We start from the raw sequence: 24,690 nt of genomic DNA, 5'->3' as shown, positions 1-24,690 counted from the left end.
TGTCACTGAAAATTGTACAATTTTATGGACAAAGCTTACAAAAAGTCAAACAAATAACAATAACAATTAAAATTTACTAAAAAAACTATTTTTTAATAAATTTACTAAAATTTGACTAAATTGCAAATTGCATGATAAAATCTTATGAACTAGTTTCTGAATAAGTTTAAGCTGCTGCATGTGATACCCAAATATATATAAAAATACTTTGTTGCTTGTACCTAAGCGTACTGTAATTTCTTACAGGAAACAAACTTTTTGACTAGAAACGGAAGGGGGAACGGACTTTTTGACTAGCACTGTATATCACTGTTTCAGTAAGTAATCTTTTAAAATTTATTTGGCAACAATGGCAAAAAATCTATATTGACAGTTGTTACATTGTTGTCAAGTTTCGATATCGTTAATGACTTATCAAACACAAACGTGGCAACATTGATTGAAAAGTGACATTACAATCAAAATTGATTTTTTGAAAATTTGGGACAAACCAGAAAACTGTTAAATGAGAATTATAGAAAAAATATGCACTGAAATACAGAATCCGCATGTTTAAATGCATTATAAAGTGAGTAGAAAGTCACAAATAATACATATGTCAAATTTCTGCTTAAAACGACGGTCCCCAGACTACTAGACTTATACCAAATTTATTATTATCATTTATTTATATCTATTGTTCAAAACGAAATTTGAAGGGTGAGCACTAATTTATTTATGTAAGTAAAGAACTTACCGAGTGGTTGGGAATTCTTTTTATTCTTCTGTGGCGTTGATGGTGGAGATTTAAAACCTAAATGTAGACTATTTTCATCCCTATTACCTTTCTCGATATTCTCCTCTTTTATTTGTTTGTCTGAGAGGTAATCGACAAAAATCATTTCGGCTTGCAGTGGATCACACTGTGGTTCTTCTTTTATTACTTCTATTCGATCATCCTTGCTGATATCTAAAAATTTTAGTCATATACACTACTAAATTTGTAAAATAAACTAAAATCCAAGTGAATAATATAGTACATATTAGTATTACTATATTATTTGAAAGAAGTTTAAACCTAGCTAGAAAAAATATTACCTGTGGTCAGAAGCTCTCCACTAGAAAGGCTACTCCCCTCTGAACTAGTCAGTGATAAATTTAGTGAACTGGTTACTTCACTTATATTTTGCATGGTATCATTGGCGATACTATTCTTCGTTATTTTATCACTAATATTTCGAAGAATTATGCTAATTCTCGATACTCCCGATTCTGATTCTTCGTTTTCACGCACTAATTCTTTTTGCGTACCTACAAATACGAAAAGGTTTTGCTGCAACGAGCAGTTCTTAAGCAAAAATGTCATAAATATGAGAATACGACATATATAAGCTTTACAAATATTTAGAAAACAAATAAAATTGAAATAACTAAGGTTTATATGATTTATTTTACCTGTGGATTGAGACTTCTCGATAAATCTGCGATTTCTCTGTGCACGAGATGATACAGGTTTGCCAGTTTCTTTGATTTCGTTTCTAGCGCCTTGAATGTAAGTGTTAATCCTCTCTTTTTGCAATTCTTGTCGCTGTGATGTTTCATCTTCTTGTATTAACTCAAATCGATTATCTTTTCCTATGCCTACGGAAATTTTAAACAATGATAAATGTTTGTTCATTTTATAAGGTCAAACTTTGAATTATGTAATGTATAGGCCTTGTACTTACTAGTTATCAATTGCGAATCCATAATGTTAGCTGAGGAGCAAAGCATATCTTCTTTCTTCAACAATACTTCCATTCCTTTCATTTCTTTGACCATTGTGCTATCACTATTTTTGCTTTGTTTCGTCTTCTCCTCATCACTAATACTGCAATTGACGAATGTATCACAGGTAGTTTCCATGGAAACCACAGAGCTGCTTCTCCTAGAGGCAATCTTAGTACCAGAAGGTTGCTTATAGGTTCTCAATAAATATGGTTTCCGCTTGGAAGCCCCTTTCAACTGGGTTTCCAGATGTTCAGGACTAGTAGATTTCTCTTCTTTGTACCGTTTCGCTTTGTCTTTGGACTCCTCTTCTTTCTTTTTGGCGTTGTTCTCTTTGATAGTGTTACACACCGCTATTCTCTTAACGCACATTGCCGCGTGCGATTGAAGAGCCGCTTTCCGCTCAAATCTTTTACCGCATCCTCCGCACATTTGGAAATCGTTGTCGCCCTCAATGTTATTCAACCACTACAAAAAAAAATCACTATATAATGTGTTACCTTTATACAAAGGATGACCAAGTATCAAATTTAGCAACAATGCATCACTTTGAACACCTACTAAAAGTATGTACTTATATATCTTACCTGATTTTCTTCGTCTGGCTTTTCAGTGTTTGAGGTAACTTTTTTTTGTACCTTCTTCTGTGTCTCTTGATCTTTTCTAATTACATTGTTTGAAATTTGCTCCCGTAATTTTTTAACTTGAGAAGAAGACTTCCTATGAACCTAAAACATTGTTTAATTTTGTCTCAAGACAAGCAAAACTGTCTTACAAATGAATATTCATGTTTCTGTAACACTGTGTCAATAATAAAGTCTATCTTTTACTGTCAAGATCAGTGTTATGTAAATCAAGTTTAAACTGATTGGGGACATACTAGACAAGCAAATAAGTACACAGATAAGGCAATAAATCAAAAATCAGTGCTGTGAGTGTGCTAAAATTCAAAAGTGTATAGTATTTTCTTTTAGGATCATTTCAAAATGATTTCTATAGATTAGATACTCGTATCAATATAGAGAATAAGATCCGAATTGAAATAGCAAGATCCAAATTTATCAAAATGAGAAAGCTCTTAAGCAACTGCCACCTAAGCGTTAACCTCTGATGGCGCGCCACGAAATGCTACATACTCTCTACGCTACTTTATGGAGTTGAAGGGTGGACGTTAACAGCAGCAACTATAAAGAAGTTACCGGCTCTAGAAATATGGCTGTGTCGACGCATACTGAGAGTACCTTGGACAGAGTGACCAACACAGAGGTATTAAGACGAATGGGTAGAGGTGGAATTGTTAACAACTCTTAAAAGGAGGAAAGCGTCATACCTGGGCCATGTGTTCCATAATGATAAGTACAGTCTGCTACAGCTTATCATGGAAGGCAAGATTGAAGGTAGAAGAGGTTTGGGCAGAAAGAAGAAATCCTGACTGAGAAACTTGAGAGAATGGTTTCTAATACCAGAAGCTGCGAACATAATACATGCGGCACAAAACAGAGAAACCTATCGTTTGATGGTCACCAACCTTCAGTAGAAGACAGCACATAAAGAAGAAGATATCAATATGATAAAATACAAATGGTAACAGTTTTGTGTTGCAAGTATGTAGCTATTTTTCTTTGTGCATATACCTTGTAGAGATGTCTGAAGACGGACCAGGTGTTGGCAAAAGTTTCCTTACAATCTGGACAAACATACACCATTCTGCTATCATTGTGTTTGTTCTTCAAGTGAAAACTAAGAGTTTTTTTGGTAGAAAATTTCCCATTGCACTTGGTACAGCTAAACCTCGATGGAGGAATTACTGGCTTGGCATTGATCTGGTTGGTTTTGAAATTGCAGACTTTACCATCTGGCCCTAAAACAACCTTATCACTCTCCAGAATCCCATGCAGCTCCATTACCTAAAGATAAACAATTTGACAGGTTGCATTAGTTATTACAACGCATCCAAAAATATGATACAAAAAAATTCCCATACAAATGACTAATGTTTCCATTACTTTCCTCTCCTCCCATTCTTTATCTTATGTTATAAAATAAATTATTCCACTTCCTATAGAAAACACTACATATTACACACAATGAATAAATACATCAAGTAATATTCATTCATAATTACCTCATTCTTCATGGATTCTGGATTATCATCACTGCTACTTGAGGTATTGCCCATTAAAGTTTGAAAAACTGCTGCATTGTTAGTGACTATATTCTGTAATAAGACACTGCTACCCATACTTGTGTGGGAAACATCATCTTTGCTTTTATTTTCAGCTGACAAATCAGCAACCAAGAGCTCCTGTGTGAGTTGTTGTACTTCCAGCCCCTCCTTTAACTTGTCTGCAATATTTTCTATGCCTTTAACTGTGGTTCTATCTTCAGGAGGCTCAGGAGGAGGCACTTGTTCCTGTAGAAATAATTAGTGTTATAATAAGCAGAATAATAAAATAAAAAGAATAAAGGATAAAGCAAAAAACCAGCTCCCACTATTTATAAAATATTTCAGAAATCATCCAGAATACATATAGTTGTATGAACTGATGGATTCTGCAATTTTTTAGTTTATATAAAACATGGAAGGAATACATTTTGCATGCATCATTTGTAGCTATCTTCACCACAGTATATTCTGGATGATGTCCAATATTTCTTACCTGCGGAATGTCACCACTGCAACTTGTGTCCAATCTCTTATATTTCAGACGACAAAAATTCCTTTTGTGCAAGATAAAATTTGCTAAACTCCGAAATATATTCTTGCATATTCTGCACTCAAACATTATATCACATTCATATGTTACATATTCTTTCACCTTAAAAAATAAATGTATATATTTGTATTGTAGAGACATTTCACAAATACTTTACCTCTTCTGTAGCATTCTTCAATAAATTGAAAATATCTTGGATGTTGTAAATACTTGTCTCTATAGGTCTTTTGAGGTGAGACACATCAGCTTCTTCCTTTTCATTTTGGCCTGGAGCTTTGCCCAAAGTTGTCTGCAAGGGCTTTTTAACCTTCTTTGTTTGTTTATTTGTCATATTATAATCTAAAAAAATGTTTGGTTTACTATGGGGAACTACATAATAAAAATCAAACTAATAGGAACAGGAAATGTTTACATAAAATAAATTAGATCTATGGTATTCCCCTAATTTCTATGCATTCAGTAAATCCATAGTAAAAGTAAACAAAGACACAAATCATATCATATGGCATTTAAATATAGCACTGTTTTTGGTGTACAACAGCAACAACATAAATAACTTGAAATAAAAAAGTTGTTTTATATTATTAAACTTTTTCGTTAATGCTGTTCCTAATGACAATTATAAGATCAAATTTAGTGCTGACTTGGACAATGATACCGCAAACCAATGAAATATTTAGGATGTACAGTTGTGTACTGGAAGTTATTATGACTTGAAAGTGTAAAATATACAAGTTTACATATATTTTTTCACGGAACTACGAAAATAAATCTAATGTAGGTAAATCCTTTAAAATATTTCTACACAGAAAAGTTTAAATGCACGCTTATATCCACGGAAAAATACCTCTATAATGTTGAAGAAGGTCACATCCAGAAGACTGTCTCTCCCTCGAATTACAAATAGGTTCAAGATCAAATCACTAAGTAAAGACCTTTAACGTATTTTTTATGATCCGAGTAAACCGGAGAAGGTATTTAAAATTGCGAGTTTACGTTAGAAAACTAAATAAATATAATTTTTATAAATACCTGTATAGATCGTCATCCACCATTTATAAGGATCACAAAATTCTCCAAACTGACAGACAACGTTCAACGATAATAGATGGCTCTTAATGTCAATCTGTCAAAACAATGGACCATTGACAGAAAACGCCAATGACAGAGTTCTATTTAATACCAGAGGTCGAACTCCCTATCATCTTATTATAACAGAATTGAAGCCAGCTAGAGGGCGCTATTTTTCGGCAAAAAACGTAAAATATGAGACAAGAATTTGAAAAGACTGAATATAAGAGAATTTTGAAAATATCTCGCTTATACCAGCTTTATTTATGATTTTTATCATAAGACAATGAATTTTGAGATTTGCTTTATTAAATTGAATTTGTAAGCAAGCTTTATGTCAAAACAAATTACAAAAAGGTACGACCTATTCCGCTGGTTTAATATAAATCAGAATGCCCATTTTGCTTGTCAAGATAAGGACGCGCATCTCGATCGCGCAGAAGGAATCAGCCATGTTTTAAACGGAACCAAGGCTGTTCAGTGAAATTTTATCTGGTGTGCATAGAAAAAAATTAACCCGGTTTAATTAATTTACGGCAACCATAGAAATAATATGCAATATTTTATGTCGTACTTTTAGTTGAAGAATAGATTAAATTATTTTAAATTTACTAAATTATTAATCTCCAAAAATTAAAATTATGGTTCTGTCGTAGCTTGTCACAAATTTATCAATCCGAGTCTGTGTTTCCGTTTAAAATATGGCGATCGCGTACTGACACATTTCAAAGGCGGCATCTGAGAGTGGGCATTCTGATTGTTATGTATTCTGTGACTACACTTATATATAGTCTACATGTATTGCATCCCTTTTAGGACCTTTTCTTCTCTATTTTCTCCCGCGAGTGAAAGTTTTTATTTAATTAATTACTGTGTATATACTTATGTGCATAATTAAATTAACATCCAATGACTAGTACATCCATCCATCTATTCTTTCGTTTTTCACACACATGATTGAGACATGAATTCAAAACTTAACAAAGACAAAAACTTAGTTATTGGACACACAGTCCACGGCAGCACTATTTCAAGCTTCTAAACTTTATCAAGCAGCTTGTTTAAACTTCATTTTACAACACAATTTAGTACCTAAATAAATTTAAAAAAAGGAAAATAAGAATTGTTTATTGTTGAATTTGGATATTTATTATTTTGTATTATATATTAAAATAATGTAGGTATATAAATAAAACAATTTACGAGTTTTATACAAAGTTAAGAATGACTGACTCAAAATTCCATATTATGTAAATATAACAAGTGAAATTGTTTGCCCCCTTATTTGTGAATATCTAGCGAACAACACTGGCACTAAACTTATTTTCTCCCAGTTCATAGTTTATTATTATTACTACATCGAATCGTCACAAACATTGTCAACAGATGGCTGTATATGTCAAGCAGTCAAAATATTTGGTTATGTTGACTTTTTGCACATTTATTTTTATCTTCACATTTTTGTGAAGGAGCAAAGGCGTAGAAAGAAATTAAATTAAGTGATGAATATTACTAGATTTATAGGCTATAATGTAATATTAAAACCTGCAACGGTAAGGTGTTAGGTATTTATACCTGCCAATAATAAGAATCATTAAATATTGTTGTTTGCTAGAATAGATAATTTCTTTTGAGATTTTGTGTTGGAAAAGCTTATTTCAGTGAAAAAATTTATACATTAATTTTATCTTGTATTATTATTAATTATGCTTCAGTTTGTGTTCAGATTTGATTAAACAATGTGTGCTATGTTTATAATGGTATTTTGTTGTTTCCAAATGATATAGTCACTAAATTTTTTGTGTACTTACTTTCAGGTCGCAAAGCTACAAAACAATGGGTTAAAAATATGTTCAAATTCAAAATTATTAAGCATCAAACAGACAGCTTACTTAAGACAGAGTCAGGTAAAGTTGGTTTCTACATATGAAGTAAAAAATGAGCAAAAAGGAGAGAGTTTTCTCAAGAAAGCTTTGAAGAAGATTCCTTTTATTAATGTTGATCGAGTGGTAAGTTTTTATATTCAATTTTCCCTATCTTTTGAATATATCCTCCCTTATTTTTATTTTAGAAAATTAAAGCTAGAGGGTACATCCTGTATGAAGAAATAGCAGATAAAATTGACTATCTTGAATTTTTTAAAGAATTTGAATTGTTAGATACTTTCTACTCATGGTTCACAGTAACTGAGTTACATATTTGGATGTTAAGTTTAAGGGCTATGGCAGAAGGTGAAAATGGGAAAGATCTTAGGAATGCTATTGTAGAAGCTTTGTGGACTGATGTTGCACAAAGGGTTAAAAGATTAGGGGTAAGTTATTATTATATTAATATGATTTTTTGATGAATTACACTCTAAATTTGGTAATTTATAGACAACGAAAACAACAAGTATTGGTTACTGATTTTTTATTTTGTAGTCAGGCAGTCCATCTATGTTAAGGAACCAAATTGTAGAATTATCAGAGCAAATGCAAGCTGCATTCATATCTTACGATGAAGGTATTCAATCTGATGATATAGTGTTAGCTGGAGCTGTATGGAGAAGATTTTACAAGATGGAGCATGCAGATCCTTCTAACCTAGATAAACTTGTGAAACATATAAGAAAACAGGTGACTAGAGCATTTTCCACATCAAAATCGATTTTTTTAATAAAATAAACAGCTTATTTACTTATTTCTTTGTTTCTAGGTTTGTGTCTTGGATAATTTATCTTCCGAAAACTTATTTAAAGAGGCGCCCATTAATTGGTTACCAGTCAAAGAAAGTTAACATCATTATATTAGTTTAAACTTGATATAGAATAATTATATTGTACATAGTTGTTGTATTGTATTTATTATTGAATAAAATTAAACACTAAATGTCCATTTATTTACATTTTCCAACTATTTTGTGAAAACTTTTAGTCTGGTCAATAGCCTCGCAGACTAGGTAGCATAAATGAATAAAAGGCTAACATAAAAGAAAATAGAGAGAAAACAGGAAAGTAAGAATTGTTACTAAGTTGAAATTAAATATAAATGCTTAATCATCGCTTATAGACCTAACGAGAATGAAAAAGCAGAACAAAAGGAATGTTTCTAGGCAGAACTATCACAAGTAGCCAAAACTAGCAAGGGACATAAGTATGGTATAGCAGAGTTAGGACAAGAGATCACCAGTACACATCAGTAATAGCAAAACATGGAGAATAACAAGACTGTTGGAATACTGTCTAGTACATAACTTAATTGTTATCAATACCTTCTACAAGCACAAATACATACACAAGAGAAGAGCCTAGTAGAAGAAAACAGTCTATAATAGAATATATTATACTGACATAAAATGAAGAGACATGCACAAAAAAAACGGGTGTGGCAGTCCAGTGGGACTGCCGGTGGAAGTTACACTTCTATACACGCATTCAGAAGCATTTTCCATACTTTCTTTTGGGCACCATGTAGGTCGTAATCCATGTCGCTGGTGAATTTAGCCTAATGTTCTCTTTTGATTGATTTTATTCTTGCGTTTACTTCGTTTCTTACTTGGACATATTCTGCGAGAGCTTCTTCCGATTGTGTGCTTTTATATCTCAGGTAGCATTTGCGTTTTAATTCAGAGAGTTCTTTTACCTCTTGACAAAACCACGATTTAGTGTGGTTTATCGCCCTCGTGTTAATTTTCCGCTTTCCAATTGCTTCTTCTGCTGCTTGGTTGATGCATTTCCTGAATTTTTGCCAAGTATCTTCTACCTACTTCCCATTCTGGTTGTAACTGGATCTCTTTTAGTTTGCTGGTAATCCTGTTCTCATAAAGGATTTTGTACTCTCTGTTGCTAGCGACTTTATATTGTGTTTTTCGATGAGCATTTGGGGTTTTCTGTTTCATTTCGGACGTTCTGGTAGCTTCTTGTATAAAACAAGGTTGTGATCTATCTCCAGGTCAGCAGGTGTTGGAACTCTGACATCAAGTACTTGTGACGGTGTTATCACTCGATTTGTGATTATAAAATCTATTATTGATCGCTGGCCTCGATTATTGTTGTTAAAAGTGTATTTATGTTGGTCTTTAAGAGGAAAGTATGTGTTGTTGATTCTCATTTCATTTCTAGCGCAAAAGTCTAGATATTAGTGCTTCGTCGTTTTCATTAATTATTAATTTTGTTGCACTGGTTTCAAATTGTATTTATGTATGTTCTTGGTTGCAGAACTAATAGTAACTTGTGTCAAACTTCATTCTATGTCTTACCAAAAAAATATAAGACGCATATGCGCACTCTTTGAAAGAGTAACCGTAAAATTAACAAAAAGCGGGATTTTTATTTGATTGACAGTAAAAACATAAACACTGATTTTTATTAAAATATATTTCAGTCAGAAGGTTTATATTAAAACAAATATTTGCTTTAGAATAAATATTTATTAATCAATAATTTAATCTGTACAATACGGTTTGGTAGGTTTTCTGGACTGAGTTCTGGTAATTTTGCATAAAACGCCTTTCATACAGTTGCTGTCACATCCATTTTTTATGGCAGCGTCACCATAGCGAACATAGTTTCTAAAACAGATTATTTTATTAAATATTTCATCTATAAACCACATCAAATAATGATTGCTGATCGAATTGAAGTACCTAATTGTTGTAGTGTATTATTATTAAACAATTATCTGCGCTTAATACTTACAGCCAATAGATGCGCAGTAGATCAGAATCATTAGCCATCTCGTCAGACAACTTGTCGAAAGATGCTGCTGAAAGGTCCGTTAGGTTGTACTGTCCTTTCATCGAATAAAGTAACTGCCACGGTGGACTCTGATCCGGATAAAGATTTGCTAGAGTTAGATTAAAGTAGTAGGTGTGGACATTAAGGATTTCCTAAAAAATGTTATCCAAATCAACTAAATTTAGCGTAAAATAGTATTAAATGATTTACCATCGTGTCTGGAGAAACCTCTACAATTTTGAAGTTGGGATTGTATGTGGTATACGTTGTTAAACTAGCTCCATTGAACGCCACGTTTATGGGCTTTCCATCTGTGTCGTAGAAGATTTTTAGTTCGTCTGTGTGAGTGTGGCCAACGAATTGGGCTTGGATTATATGTGAAAATCTGTAAATTACAATATTACCGAGTGGTGAATAGTCAAACAGACCGCAGGAAACTCAATGGGAAATTCTAAACTGTTAAATTTCCGATTCCCTAATTATTTTACATCAAAAGTCATGAGAAACTATATGAAGATCTGTATTGAAAACAAATGTTAAGACTGTTCTACGAATTAAAGATATTCCAAAATTTTGCAAAAATATAATATATTTGCTACAGTATTGTTGTAAAAGTTAGACCACACGTAGTGCATAATGTTGCCGAATTGAATACAACAGCATTTTTTCCAAAACAAATCAAGGCGTTTCGAAAAGTTTGGCAAGCAGCAAATAGCTGGTAGAAAATTCATCAAACGAAAATGTATGCCCAGTTAGATCAGTCAGACAGCCTCTTTCTTACCGTTCACCCCAACTGAAAGGATGGATCTTAATGGAACACATAAATAAAGATTATGTTTCATTGATATGGTGCATTAATTGTCTTGTGAAATAGTTTTGTCTAATATCATTCCAGAGAAAATTATTTACCTGCAAAATTTTCTTCTGGTTGTATTCAAGTTTGTTGCATTTTGACAATTTTCGCTTATGAAATTTTGACAAAATTACTCGACTGACGTCTTGTGATTTAACTGTCAAAATATAATTCGCGAAAATTGCCAGGCAACAAACTTTCATACCAGTCGAAATAAAGATATTTTATTCAGACAATAGTGCGCGTACTGTCAGTTCTTCAGAAGTTCTTTGGTCAGAATCCCAATGGACCAATTCCAAGTCTTGCAACAATTCAAATGATTTGCCATTAAAAAAAAATTTGAAAAGAAATAAATTTCATTCGTATAAATTTCAATATCATCAAGAATTAAGGAGATGCTGAGAGACGAGCGGATTTTTGTTATGAAATTTTAGAGAGTGTTAATGCAGACAGACAATTAAAAATGAAACATTTTATTTAGCGATGAATGTACATTTACATTAAATAATGAATCAAATGTTCGAAATTATAGGATTTGGTCGACAAAAAAAGATTGAGAATATTATTAAAAATAATACCCAATCTCGCGAAAAAGAAATGTAATTGTTAAAAATATTTAGACACGATATTATTGGACCATTTTTCTACGAGGAAAATCCAAATTCATAAAAGTTTTTGGACTTATAGCAAGAAGAGATTTTACCGAGATTTTTACAGAAGTAGGTAACTCCAGACGAAAAAGAAACTTAAGTGACCTAACTGTAACATTAAATGGACTTATACATTAAGTGGAAGCATTAAATATGGCATAACGCCAGGTCTGTTTAGTGTTAGACGAGAGTATTACAATCAATTGGGATACTGTTTAGTACAAAATGGCGGTTTGTTTGAACATTTGTTATTATAGTCTTATGTTTAAAAATTATCATACATTATTTTTTATTCGTTTTTTAAATAATAAAAATATGTACAGTTGCAATTAGGAGTCACAGTTCCAGTATTTTCAAACTTTCTTTCAAATCTTTGAATTGTTGTACTTATAACCTTTTTTCGTCTTTATAGAGGGAGGTCTGGAATCTCCAAAAGACATCTGAATCCAGGACGCTGCCCTAAACTTAGTGCAAGATTCGTTCTTCGTACTCTCGGAGATAGTTCCCGAGGTGCTTTAAAACGCCCTCTCGTCGACAAGTCTACGCCGAACGCCTACCTGGTAAACCAGATCCTCCTCTGTCATCCAGCGATCTGGAAGCGGAGCCGGCATCACTTCGACAGATTTTAGTCCTCTACCTACAAATAGTAACTCATGACGTAAGTGTAGCAGGAATTCAACACTTTAGAATTTCCCGTTGAGTTTCCTTTGGCGTTTGGTGATACACCACCTTTATACCTACATTTTAAAATAAAGCATTAGAAGGGAATAAAAATTGCTAAATCTATATCTATAAAACTATATTAATGTGTCTTGAATTCTTCCAGTGACCTCGAGATATTCAGAACAGTCGTAAAATATTCCATGCTACTATAAAAAAAAGGACTGTAAATATATTGCCTACCTTTGTACAAGTTTAAGAAAAGTATCTTCCCATGGGGAAATGCATTCTTCGTTTCCCATACTGTTGTGGCCGACGATATGGACGTATTGGCCGTTTGTTTCTGCTAACAATAGTTCGTTTTGTAGCCAATCTAATTCGTGTTGCATAAATGTGGTATTGTAGAACAACCACCTAAAACAGTGATTTTTGAATATACGATATATATGGGGAAAAAATCTAATACGTGTTATAATCGTGAGTTGTCGAAATATTCATTAGAATAACAAACCACTACATTATCTTTGCAATAAATTTAATCGGAACACTACATAATGTAAGTGTGTCAGTAGATTATTTTTACTGTCTTTGTTATTTTTTATTTATGCCCGATAATAGTGACATACAACTTTTTTTATATTTCTCCAAATTTTGCTATTTACGAAAGAAATATTAAGCCTTTTAAACAGAAATTCTTATAACTCACCAATTGTAGCAATAACATAAATTATTGTTGATGACAATAACTTTGAGATTGGGATAGAGGTCATATGAATAAAATCCTTGTAGCCTGATCGTATCTAGAGCAGGTCCGTCGACCCATTGGCTCCACAGTTCTGCAGCGTAGGTGTAAAGCCACTGTTGGTCAAGTCCCGCATTTGCTATATCGCTTTCTAGAGGTGGGAATCTGAAACGACGTTAATAATAAAAATATTTTTGTTGTAACGATTATGTAGAGAGTCTGTCACGATCAGATAATTGGAATAACCGAGCAAGGCATACACCGTTGAGTCCATGGTTCTTTCCCGTGCGTCATTACTACCAGGCGAGATAAAACACCTACTTTTTATTTAGCATCATTGTCTTCCATGCATCAAACTAAAAACAAACCAGATCCGTGATCGGAGCAGTAGCCACTTTCTGTCACTTGCTGTTGCGTGGAGTAAATTTCCGACTTATTTCGTATGCTTTAAATGATGACGCTCGAATAAAGAACCATGGACTCAACTGTATCATAATGATACTTACACATTCAGAGGTTGTGATTCGTGATTTCCCAACGCTGGTAAAACGCGTGTATCTGGAAAATATTCTTTAAATTTACCGAATACGTAATCCATTGATTTTTTGTTTTGTTCTATAGTTGTATTCCATATCGCATGGTCGACCACATCTCCTGTGTAATAGATAGCAGTAATTGGCTAAAAATACATATAAATAACAATTTTATAGTTCACTAAATATGTCACGAATTGTTTTACAAATATGTTTTTTTTTTCAAGCGTCACAAAAGAATTAATTTTTTTGACATGATATTCGTACTTTTGAGCGACTATTTCACTGGACTATTTTAACTGATAAAACGTCATAGCAACGTCACGTTTCCCACTAACAAAAGTCCTGCTTGCCCGTGATTTCTCAGCGATAAAATTATGACAGATCCGTCAGGGAAGTGTCTAGTAATTCTATTGTTAATCAATTTAGGACAGATATGATGAATCCAGACGAAAAAGCAAGATTGGGATGCCAGAGGGTTTTATACACGAGAATATTTGATTTAAGAGCGTAGGCGCAAAATTTCGGGCAAATGTTTTTTAAATGTATTCATTTTTTTCGAATCCTGAAAAAACTAATAAGTATTTTTGAAAAATTTAAACGCAGAATGAAAGACCACATTATTACTGAGGGCCAAAAGTCCCCGAAAATTTCTATAATGTTTATTTTAATAAGTTACAGGGGTGAAAAAAAAGAGAAAATTTAGTGTGATTTTTAATTTCAAATATCTCATTCAAACAAACTTTTTGTTTATTCTAAGGGACTTTCGGCCCTCAATAATAATGTAATCTTTCATTCTGTGTTTAAATTTTACAAAAATATTTGTTAGTTTTCTCAGAATTCCAAAAAAAAAATGTTAAAAAACATTGGCCCGAAATTTTGCGTCTACGCTCTTAAACGAAACAAAGAAATTACTAAAATGCTCAAACTAAAAATTGTTGGAAACATAATTAGACCGATAATTGGGAAAATCTTAAAATTCCAACAGAACAAGACTTCAAAATTGCAAAAACATGGTTGCAAATAAACAAACTTACATTAAATTATGAAAAAAACTAAATAGGTACTCATCTACTTTTTGCTATATACAAAAGTTGTCTGCCAATTTTTAATTCGTTAAATATAAATAAAAAAGATCAAATATATGGATCGAAGTACATAAAATATTTAGGAGTTTTAAATGGGAATTACAAATAAAAAATATTAAAACTTTATTTGTTGTATATCTCAATATTTAGTGACACTTTTGTGACTTCATCAGGAGAAAACTGTAAATTTATTAAGATTAGATATTGACAAAAGTTAAATATTTCATTACTTACAATATACTTAGAATATACTAATACTCTGATAGTTGTAAGTAATAAAGTATTATTTATAAATACAGAAAAAGTTATTTGTTTAAAATTTGTTCTGTTAAAAATTTGTAGTGCCAAAGTGTGGATAGAAGCTTGCAGACGAGAAGATTTGTTATTCAAAATGGATTCACTTTATAATAATTATAGGATTTGTGAACTGCATTTTGAAGATAATGTTATTGTAAAAGGAAATAGAAGAAAAACATTGGTGCATGACGCAGTACCTTCAATATTTTCATATAATACGACAATCATTTTTTTTTCGAATCCTGAGAAAACTAACAAATATTTTTGAAAAATTTAAATACAGAATGAAAGATTACATTATTACCGAGGACCGAAAGTCCCTTAAAGTTTTTTTGAATGAGATATTTGGAATTAAAAATCACACTAAATTTTCTCTTTTTTTTTTTCACCCCTGTAACTTATTAAAATAAACATTATAGAAGTTTTCAGGGACTTTCGGCCCTCAGTAATAATGTAGTCTTTCACTCTGCGTTTAAATTTTTCAAAAATACTTATTAGTTTTTTCAGGATTCGGAAAAAATTTAAAAAACATTGGCCCGAAATTTTGCGCCTACGCTCTTAAGAATTTATATTGTGTGATATGCCCACTGACTATTAATATTCTGGTTGTTAGATTAGCTGTCATTGGCGGCTTGGCCACGTAACTTCAAAGGACTGTCGCTTGTCTGTGTTGGTTGTTCTCAGGTCCTACCTCAAAATATTGCAACGATGTGTTAAATCTGTTTACGAGTGAGTTAAATAAGATCTCTTACAAATTGTACAAATTGTAGTAATTGTCAAGTGTACTTACAAATTTATTTTTAATGAAACTCAAGGCATTATCTATCACATCCGGAGAGGCGTCACAGTTGTAGTCGCCCCATTGTCCTGCTCTTCCAGACTTTAGCTGACTATTACCCAATCCTTTAAGGCAACATACTGGATATCCGCAATCACTGACTGCACCAACTTCATAATTTAACGATACGTGAAAGTCCGACGCATGTAGGAAATATAGTGGTGGTTTGGTGGGGTCTATTTCAACTGTCTGAAAGAAATAATGTGCTTTATAATTTTTGTATATACATATAGTAATAAAGGTAATACTTTATTTATAATACACCTAGGATGACCTGACAAAGATTCAAAAACGATTTTTGAAGTATCGTTTATGCCTTCTACGTCAAAATTGTTTTGGTTTGGATCAGAGAATCAATCACATTTATCGGCAAATAATTTTTGTTGATGTTATTTATAAAAAAAAAGGACAAACAAACGGAAAAATAATGCATATAATAAATTTTACACATATAATTAAAGATATTTATGGAACATACCGCAGGTAATATTTTTGGGCCAGAATTTACTGATCCAACCCACGTGAGCGCAGGCTTCGGGTAATAGCATTCCTTGGTCTGCAGAAGTATAGAACACACCAGTTGTTCATCCATTATTGTACTATTTGCTCTGATATACTTTAAGGTAGGCTAAAAAAAGACAATTGTAGATATCAAAAATATTTTCTTTTGTTAATGATGGTCAATTTTTTTCTGGCAATATAAATTGTAAAGGATGTTTAATCTATCTATTTAAAAGGCTATGATGAGAAGTCACATCGTTTGCCCAGTAAACTAACGACGCCATCTAGGAAAGAAATCTGAACTAGCACCGTTTGGCATTTCAATCATATTTTGTTTCCTGTATATTTGGAACCTGTAGGTTCCAAATTTGAGTGTCTCAAATTAGGACACCGTGTAAAATTTTTATTTTTATGTGTTTTCTGTTTGTAGATGCCGCCAAAAAATAAAACATGGAACGCAAATGATATGCTACGGGCTGTAAATACAGTAAGAAATAGAGAGATGAGCTATTTGAGGGCCTCAAAAGTTTTTGGAATACCAAAAGGTACCTTAGAACGATATGTGAAATCAGACAAGATTCCATGATGCTAAGAGCTCCCACTGGAGCAGTCGCAGAATGCCATGTCTCAGGTTGAGTACAGGCCGATATTTTCATTTGATGGCTTCAACACTTAAAACACATAAACACAACACATAAAATTCACTAAACCTTCAGTTACAGTCCCTGTTCTTCTCGTCCTTGATGGTCACTACTCTCATACGAGAAACGTTGCTCTAATAGATTTGGCCAAACAGAATCATGTGACGATTATTTGCCTCCCACCACATTCTATACATAAAATGCAACCGTTGGATGTTGCTTTTATGGTACCGCTGAAAATTTACTACGCACAAGAAATAGAAAACTGGCTTAGAGAAAATCAGTTGAGTATTATATCGCCTTATGCCGTTGCCAGTATTTTTTGTAAAGCGTATAACAAAGCTGCGACGATGGAAATATCTTTTTAGGGACTTTGAATTTGGAATTCAAGAGCACTTAGAAACACAAAACGAAAGGGACGAACAAATAATAGAACCAAACCATGACCAACCAAATCATCGAATGCGAGAACATAGAACTCCTAGTCCACCACTACTTCATCAACAACTTGTTTCTCCGAAAGACATCTGTCCAATCCCTACATACAAGAGAGATACCACTAAAAAACCACATGCCAGATCAGGAAAGACTTCAGTAATTACTCTAACACCCTACAAAGAAGAATTAGAGCAAAGTTTGCAGAAGAAAAAAGCAAAAAAATAGTACCCCAGCTAAACTCGGATTATGTATTTGCTCCAGAAAAAAAAAACAGTTCAACAAAAGGTGTTAGATAAAAAAAACAGCAACGCCCGAAGAAGAAATAGCAGGTGAAGACGTAGGTCAACCTTCTACATCAAAAGGCAAAACATCAAGAAGAAAGCGGAAAGTTTCTTCGAGTTCAAGCTCAGATAGCAGTGAAGACTTTCCATTAGCTGATTCATCGTCCAACGAAAGTGGAGAAACCGACGCGGAATGATTGTTTTGCAGCGGCAAATTTTCCGTCGATAGATATGGCGAACGATGGGTAAAGTGTTACCAATATGGGAGGTGAGCGCATGAAGTCCGTGGAGAAATAAAGTCTTTTTTGCGAAGAAAATGTCTTTTTTGAATAGTATCTCAAATTAAGGTACCTGTCTCAAGTTTAGATACCTGTGTCGTCTCCGGTGTAATTAATAAACGTATGAAAAACTGATTGCAACTTGGTGCAAAATTCCATGTTTATTAATCTGTCCAACTATTGCGCAATATGGTGTTATATTGCGTAGTTGGCCGGTACGCTCTTATTGTGGCATTATCTTGAAGAGACAATGCCATTGTGGTTTTATTAGGTGGTTGAAATAAAACACATTCTTTCTAAGAAGAAAAAAACTCAGCTTCAGAGTCTTAGAAAGAAACAGAGCCCTTCGAGCAAAGTGCTCTAGGGAGCTACCCTACACGGGTTAAAACCATGAGTTAGACACTACTGACACTACTGACTTGAGATCCGAAAATGTCCCATATTTAAAGATAAATTAACTTTTATATGAAACCTTTTCATTTCTCAACCAATTAAATTTAATTATAAGTTCCAGAAGGAAGGGCGATGAACATCGAAGTGCGTGATTGGTGGCACTTGATGATACCTGGCTATCGCAAATTAGGGCATCTTTTATTTTTAATATTAAATGTCGCAAAAAAAATTAAATGCATTTTTTTGCAAAAATATTAAATTTAACAAACATTAAATTTAAGTTTTTAAAATAAATGTTTTAAAAACTTTTGAATATTCTGTTTTATATTTGTTTTTCAAAAAAAGCGTCTCAACTTTGGTGCCTTTCCTCTATATAAAATTTTTGAAAGCGGTTAACGGTGAAAACGTAAAATATTTCTCATTACAATAAATAATTATTATGATCTCAATAATTGATATCAAAATACTTACATAATTAAGGTTTATTAAACCCGAGCAAAAGTTACCCACAGTGTAGGTAGACAGTGCTATATAAATGTCACATATTCCTTGCAGAACCGGAATGAGCAAGTCAAGATGAAGTCTGAAAAGAAGTACAAGGAATTGGCATGCACCGCAAATTGCTGTGTTTTGCAATACCTTTAATACTTCCTGAACGAAGGTATTCAGAGTTGCTGGTGTTGGTTGCGGTGTCGTTGGTGTGGATAGGATGCTATTTAGAACGTCAGTTATCACTGATTGGTTTAGTGGATTATATTCATGGAGTCCAAATAGATCAGCGAGGATCTTAGACATTTGAGCTGCGGGAAAATATTTCATTAATGTTGATTTATCCAGAAGGAAAATAAAATTGTTGTAGTTAACTGTATACCATCTATCACAAAAGTTTATTTAAAATCCTTTATAAAAGGTATATAATTTAAAATCCCTTTCGGGTTACATCACAAAACGTTTTTGGACTAAAAAGTCCATCGTCGGTGTTTTGTTAATAGGTGCATATGAGTTAAGCCACTAAATATCTGGGTAAAAACCCTTTAGATGGTACAAAATTTAATATGTCTTTCATTTTATTTAAAAATATGTAGGACTTCTACTAGGGGGTTGCTTCTGGCCCTCATACGATGTCTGAATGGGTTCTAGATGGCAACTGGCTTAACCCTTTAACGGGCAAATTATTTTTTCTTATTTTTTTCGAAATTTAAAATAAAATCTTGTTTAAATAGAATGTTATTTTATAAAAAATGACAAATTATAATTAAATTTTCATCACAAAGTATTTTTTGAGGTGGCTTCTATATGTGCCACTAACCGTCCTGACACTCCAATAACATCTAGAGTTTGGTGGCTAGCCATATAGCCACTTATTATTTATATAAATAAATCACAAAAATGTTTCAAAATATATTTATTTAAAGATGAGACAAATTAAAACGTCAAAAATAAGATGATCACAAAGGCAATAAGAAAAGACATAAGAAACTACAATGTAGAAAAAACAAAATAGGCAATAGATTAAAATAAGAACATGAAAGTTTTGAAGAGGAGCGTACAAAAGGGAAAAATAGAAATTAACAAACTGAGAAACAGAACTGGAGAAGAAACAACGAACAGAGATGAAATATTAAGAATAGTCGAAGAGTTCTACACAGAGTTATATAGATCAAGAAAAAAAGATAACAATACGGAACCTCCAATTACACTAAAAACTGGGGTATTAAACCAAGGATCAGATTTAATGCCCGATATAACAAAATCAGAAATCAAAGAAGCCCTGAAGAAAATGAAAAATAATCGAACCCCGGGTCAAGACGGAATAGTATCAGAAGCACTAAAAATTGGAGGGGATGTATTACTTGAAAAAATTAAACAACTTTTCAATATCTGCCTTCACAGCGCCAATATTCCAACAGACTGGAACAACGCTACTATGATTCTATTACACAAAGCAGGAGACAAAGCAAATTTAGAGAATTACAGACCGATTAGCCTCCTCAGCCATATATATAAGTTGTTTACGCGAATACTAGTTAAGAGAATGGAAAGAAAATTAGAGACTTATCAACCAAGGGAACAGGCAGGATTCCGAAAAAGTTACGGACCAAATGACCATTTACAAAGTATAGAAACCCTAATAGAGAAAGCAGTGGAATACAATAAACCTCTAGTTCTAATATTTATCGATTTTCACAAAGCCTTTGACACAGTTGAGCTAAGCAAAATATTACAGGCGCTTAAAGAATGCAGGCTAGATTATAGATATACTAAATTATTATACAAAATATACGTGCAGGCAACAACCACTGTCAGATTACATACTAACAGTAATCGCATAAAAATAGAACGGGGAGTTAGACAAGGAGACCCAATGTCACCTAAACTTTTTAATACGGTGCTAGAACATGCTTTTAAGAATTTGCATTGGATGACAAAGGGAATAAAAATAGATGGAGAATATCTAAACAACTTACGTTTCGCCGATGATATACTTATAATAGCTGAAGATCTAGGTATGGCAAGAGAGATGGTACAGGAACTCGTTGTGGCTACAGAAAGTGCAATTTGGTACCCAACCAAAACATCAGTATTGGTGGGAAAGAAATAGAACTCGTAGATAGATATAAATACCTGGGACATGAAATTATGATTGGCAGGGATAACCAGACTCATGAACTGAAGAGAAGAATCGGCCTTGGGTGGGCAGCATTTGGAAAACTGAGAGAAATTTTTAAAAGTGAACTGCCCACATGCCTAAAGAGAAAGGTATTTGATCAGTGCGTCCTCCCAGTCTTGACGTACGGAGCAGAAACACTTACCTTAACAAAAGCAACAGCTACCAAACTGAGAGTCACGCAGAGAAGAATGGAGCGGTCCATGTTAGGAATAACTCTGCGAGACAGAATAACCAACGAAGACATCAGGAGAATAGCCAGACTAAAATGGAGATGGGCAGGACACATAGCCAGAATGACAAATGGGCGATGGACAAAGAGGTTATTGGAATGGAGGCCAAGGGAAGACAAGAGAAGCGTCGGTCGACCACCTACAAGATGGACTGACGATTTAAGAAAACTCAATAAAAACTGGATGAGAGCGGCGCAAAATAGACGGGGTTGGAAACATGAGGAAGAGGCCTATGTTCAGCAGTGGACTCTTGAGGCTGGATGATGAATTGTACCTAATGTAATCCACTAATTTTTCGCTAATGGCCATTTGGTCGATGCAATTTTCTAAATAAAAAAAAGGACAGGAAAAAAAAAAACAAATTTGTGAAATATGCGGTAGAAATGTGTGTAAAGATCTCTGTATAATTAAAAAAGTTTGTAAGTATTTCAATAAAGAAAAATAAGTGACTAATCTATAGTTTGTTTATTTTTATTGTTTTTTTAACCTAATTCTTAATAATAATTTAATTTATCATATCAATTTGCTATTCTAGTTGGGAATAACCTAATCTTAGTCCCAACTAAAATAGTAAATTTATATAACAAAGTATTAATTTGTAAAAGTAAAATAATAATATTTTTCCAGGATATGCGTAAACATCAATCCCTTTTTTCACATAAAATGGCCTAGTAGCTTTTATTTATTTATTAATTAAGTCTTTCTTTGGCTCCAAATGTTTATTACTTGTGAATAAATATTTTTCCTACAAAGGTTTTCTTGCATTTCATTATTTTGTGCAAATCTTTGAGGTAGATCGCATCCTCGAGGTAGACCGCATACTATAGTAGCACCTTTTTTTAAATCTAGGCAATTTAAATTTAACTTTAATAAAAAATCAAAAAAGAATATTAGCAATATATGGGTAAATAAGAATAGTACATTCAAGAACAGTGGTGGGCCCAACGGATCTGAGTTGCCCGGTTACGTAAGTAAAATGTGTTGCCTGGCTAAGGGTTAAAAAATTCAGTCCTACTTACCTAGTTCCAGTTCGGTCATATTAAAAAAATCTTCAACTGGTTTTATAATGTCGTTAAAAATAGGATTCGGTGTCAAAATTGATGTGGTAGCGTTTATAATATCCCCAACAACTTGATCCGGAGCCAAAGTCGGTATGGTAAGGTTTACAATATCGTTAATAATCGGATTCGGTGCCAAAGTCGGTATGGTAACGTTCATAATATCGGTGGCAATTGGATTCGGTAACCAAGTCGATAGAGAATCGAAAAAATCACACAGTCCCGGACTAACAAGTCCTAAGACTAGAAAAACTTTTAGCATTGACATCATCTCTTACCTTTCTACCACGAAATAAAAATCAATTTTAATCAATTGCTTATATACTTATACAGAGTCCTTATCTATGAATATTTGATTTTTTTTATTGTAATGTATGTATATTTGCCAGACAAATTCTTATTAATGAAGGCCATACAATGTTAAATTGCATCGAAAATAGATAAATTAGGATAATGATGGAAATGATTGTGAACATCACCAAAATATGCACATATATGTAGAAGGTAACCGTATGGCGTGATCTCTTTTATTAAGACAATTTGGCCATTTTTCTATTTATATGGTTCTGGAGTTTTTAAAATCAATTTTATGACCTGTCTGAAGATGGTGTTGACCTAGAGCTGAAATTGAATCTTAATTGCGAACAGAAATGGAATGTTCATAAATTATATTTTGGATTCTACGATTTGTTTGGCCTATATAGGATCGGGGACAGTCTGCACAAGGAATTTCATAAGCTCCGTGCTGATCATTTGAAATATTGTCTTTGATTTATCGGACAAGGGATGAAATTTTTTATTGACTGTATTAATGACTGAATTAATTTGTGAAGGTGGATGGTGAGAGTTGGCATGCAAGTAAGTTTACGAAATTCCTTGTGCAGACTGTCCCCGATCATATATAGGCCAAACAAATCGTAGAATCCAAAATAGGATTTATGAACATTCCATTTCTGTTCGCAATTCTGATTCAATTTCAGCTCTAGGTCAACACCATCTTCAGACAGGCCATAAAATTGATTGTGAAAACTCCAGAACCACAGCCTCCATCCGCTTCTATAAACCAAGAATTATCCGAGAAGCCATATAAATAGAAAAAAGGCCAAATTGTCTTAATAGAAGAGATGACGCCATACGGTTACCTTCTACATGAAGACCTCTCTATAATTAGACTATAAGTTGCAAGAAGTTTTGCAATTCCCAGGTCTACAATTCAACTACGACTAAAGCGAAATGATACAACAGCTGCTTCTTTAGGTCGTAATTCTGTATTTACCAAAGAAGAAGAAGTTTTAACAAAGCTGGTCATAAAGTTATCAAAACATTTTTATGTGGAATAACTCCCACAGAAATAAAAAAATGTGCCTATAAATACGCTGAAGAAAAAAATTTACATCATCCATTTTTCAAAGATAAAGAAATTGCTGGAAGAGACTGACTTGACGGCTTCCTTAAAATAAATCCAACTATTCGATTGAGAAAACCGTAGGCGACAAGTATTAACCGCATATCTGCTTTTAACAAAACTGAAATAAACCTATTTTTCTCTAATTTAAAATCCATATTGGATAAATATAAATTTTCGGCATCCAAAATATATAATGTAGACAAGACAGGCATAACAACCGTCCAAAACCTCGAAAAAATACTTGCTGAAAAGGGACAAAAGAGAGTCGTCTTTAGTACAAGCGCAGAAAGAGGTCAAACAACAACCATTATGTGCTACATAAGTGCCTAAGGAACATATATTCCATCTTTGCTTATTTATGCCCGCAAAAGGATGAAACCAGAGTTAAAGAAAAATGGGCTAGCTGGTGCAGTCTACTGATGCTCGGATAATGGGTGGATAATTGAGCAAATATTTCTCGAAAGCCTTCAGCATTTTTACAGTGTTGTAAAACTTCAAAGGAAGATCCAGTTTTGTTAATCTTCGACAATCACAGTAGCCACTGTACATTAGAGACATAATTTCTGTAAAGAACGAGGAATTATTAAGTTAACCATACCCCCGCACACTCGTGGTAGGGACGTTAACGAAGATATTTGCACAATTTGTAGCGAATTCGGTAAAAATAGAGAATTCTGGATCCAATGCAGCATTTGCAGCCAATGGGCACACAAAAACTGTACCAGTTTCGAAGACAAAATTTACTTTTAATAGGAGTAATATTGGCCGTGGTAAATTTTACCACTCGGCAGCTGGTAATAATGGCCACCAGCAGAAGTCTGAAAAATCATTTTAATTTTTTTAAATTGACTGGGGTAAATGTATTGCTATATGCACAGATGG

At 33.2% G+C, this 24,690-nt stretch overlaps 3 protein-coding genes across 5 annotated transcripts in view; 1 reads left to right on the top strand and 2 right to left on the bottom strand.

Annotated features, from left to right (window-relative positions):
- LOC140448654 (uncharacterized) overlaps positions 1-5,565 on the bottom strand; it is a 29,041-nt gene extending 23,476 nt beyond the window's left edge. For 2 of the 3 annotated variants that reach the window (XM_072541757.1, XM_072541759.1), the window contains exons 1-10: positions 5,496-5,565; positions 4,621-4,802; positions 4,407-4,565; positions 3,872-4,159; positions 3,381-3,653; positions 2,334-2,474; positions 1,707-2,214; positions 1,435-1,620; positions 1,078-1,290; positions 737-949 (exon numbers count right to left, since the gene is read on the bottom strand). In XM_072541757.1, coding sequence (XP_072397858.1) covers positions 737-949; positions 1,078-1,290; positions 1,435-1,620; positions 1,707-2,214; positions 2,334-2,474; positions 3,381-3,653; positions 3,872-4,159; positions 4,407-4,565; positions 4,621-4,802; positions 5,496-5,511 — 2,179 coding nt within the window. In that variant the 5' untranslated portion in view covers positions 5,512-5,565. Of the gene's footprint in view, positions 1-736; positions 950-1,077; positions 1,291-1,434; positions 1,621-1,706; positions 2,215-2,333; positions 2,475-3,380; positions 3,654-3,871; positions 4,160-4,406; positions 4,566-4,620; positions 4,803-5,310; positions 5,334-5,495 lie in introns of those variants that run through there. The other variant, XM_072541758.1, reaches the window with a different exon arrangement.
- A 1,363-nt stretch (positions 5,566-6,928) lies between these two features.
- Positions 6,929-8,405, top strand: Uqcc1 (Ubiquinol-cytochrome c reductase complex assembly factor 1). Its single transcript, XM_072541308.1, has 5 exons — positions 6,929-7,087; positions 7,352-7,543; positions 7,606-7,845; positions 7,955-8,149; positions 8,229-8,405. Exons 1-5 carry the CDS (start codon positions 7,037-7,039, stop codon positions 8,307-8,309), a joined length of 759 nt encoding a protein of 252 aa, XP_072397409.1. The 5' UTR covers positions 6,929-7,036; the 3' UTR covers positions 8,310-8,405.
- Positions 8,406-9,921: 1,516 nt separating this feature from the next.
- On the bottom strand, positions 9,922-22,693 carry LOC140448653 (sphingomyelin phosphodiesterase-like). Its single transcript, XM_072541756.1, has 10 exons — positions 22,362-22,693; positions 18,913-19,241; positions 16,388-16,537; positions 15,862-16,098; positions 13,660-13,832; positions 13,118-13,318; positions 12,655-12,825; positions 10,459-10,633; positions 10,210-10,400; positions 9,922-10,082 (listed from the first exon to the last, which is right to left on the bottom strand). Exons 1-10 carry the CDS (start codon positions 22,669-22,671, stop codon positions 9,956-9,958), a joined length of 2,064 nt encoding a protein of 687 aa, XP_072397857.1. The 5' UTR covers positions 22,672-22,693; the 3' UTR covers positions 9,922-9,955.
- Positions 22,694-24,690: the final 1,997 nt, after the last annotated feature.

Source organism: Diabrotica undecimpunctata, chromosome 8 (assembly GCF_040954645.1).
Source record: "Diabrotica undecimpunctata isolate CICGRU chromosome 8, icDiaUnde3, whole genome shotgun sequence".
NCBI lineage: Eukaryota > Metazoa > Arthropoda > Insecta > Coleoptera > Chrysomelidae > Diabrotica > Diabrotica undecimpunctata.
Note: the sequence above shows the minus strand (reverse complement) of the source record. Positions and strands in the feature narration are given on the sequence as shown.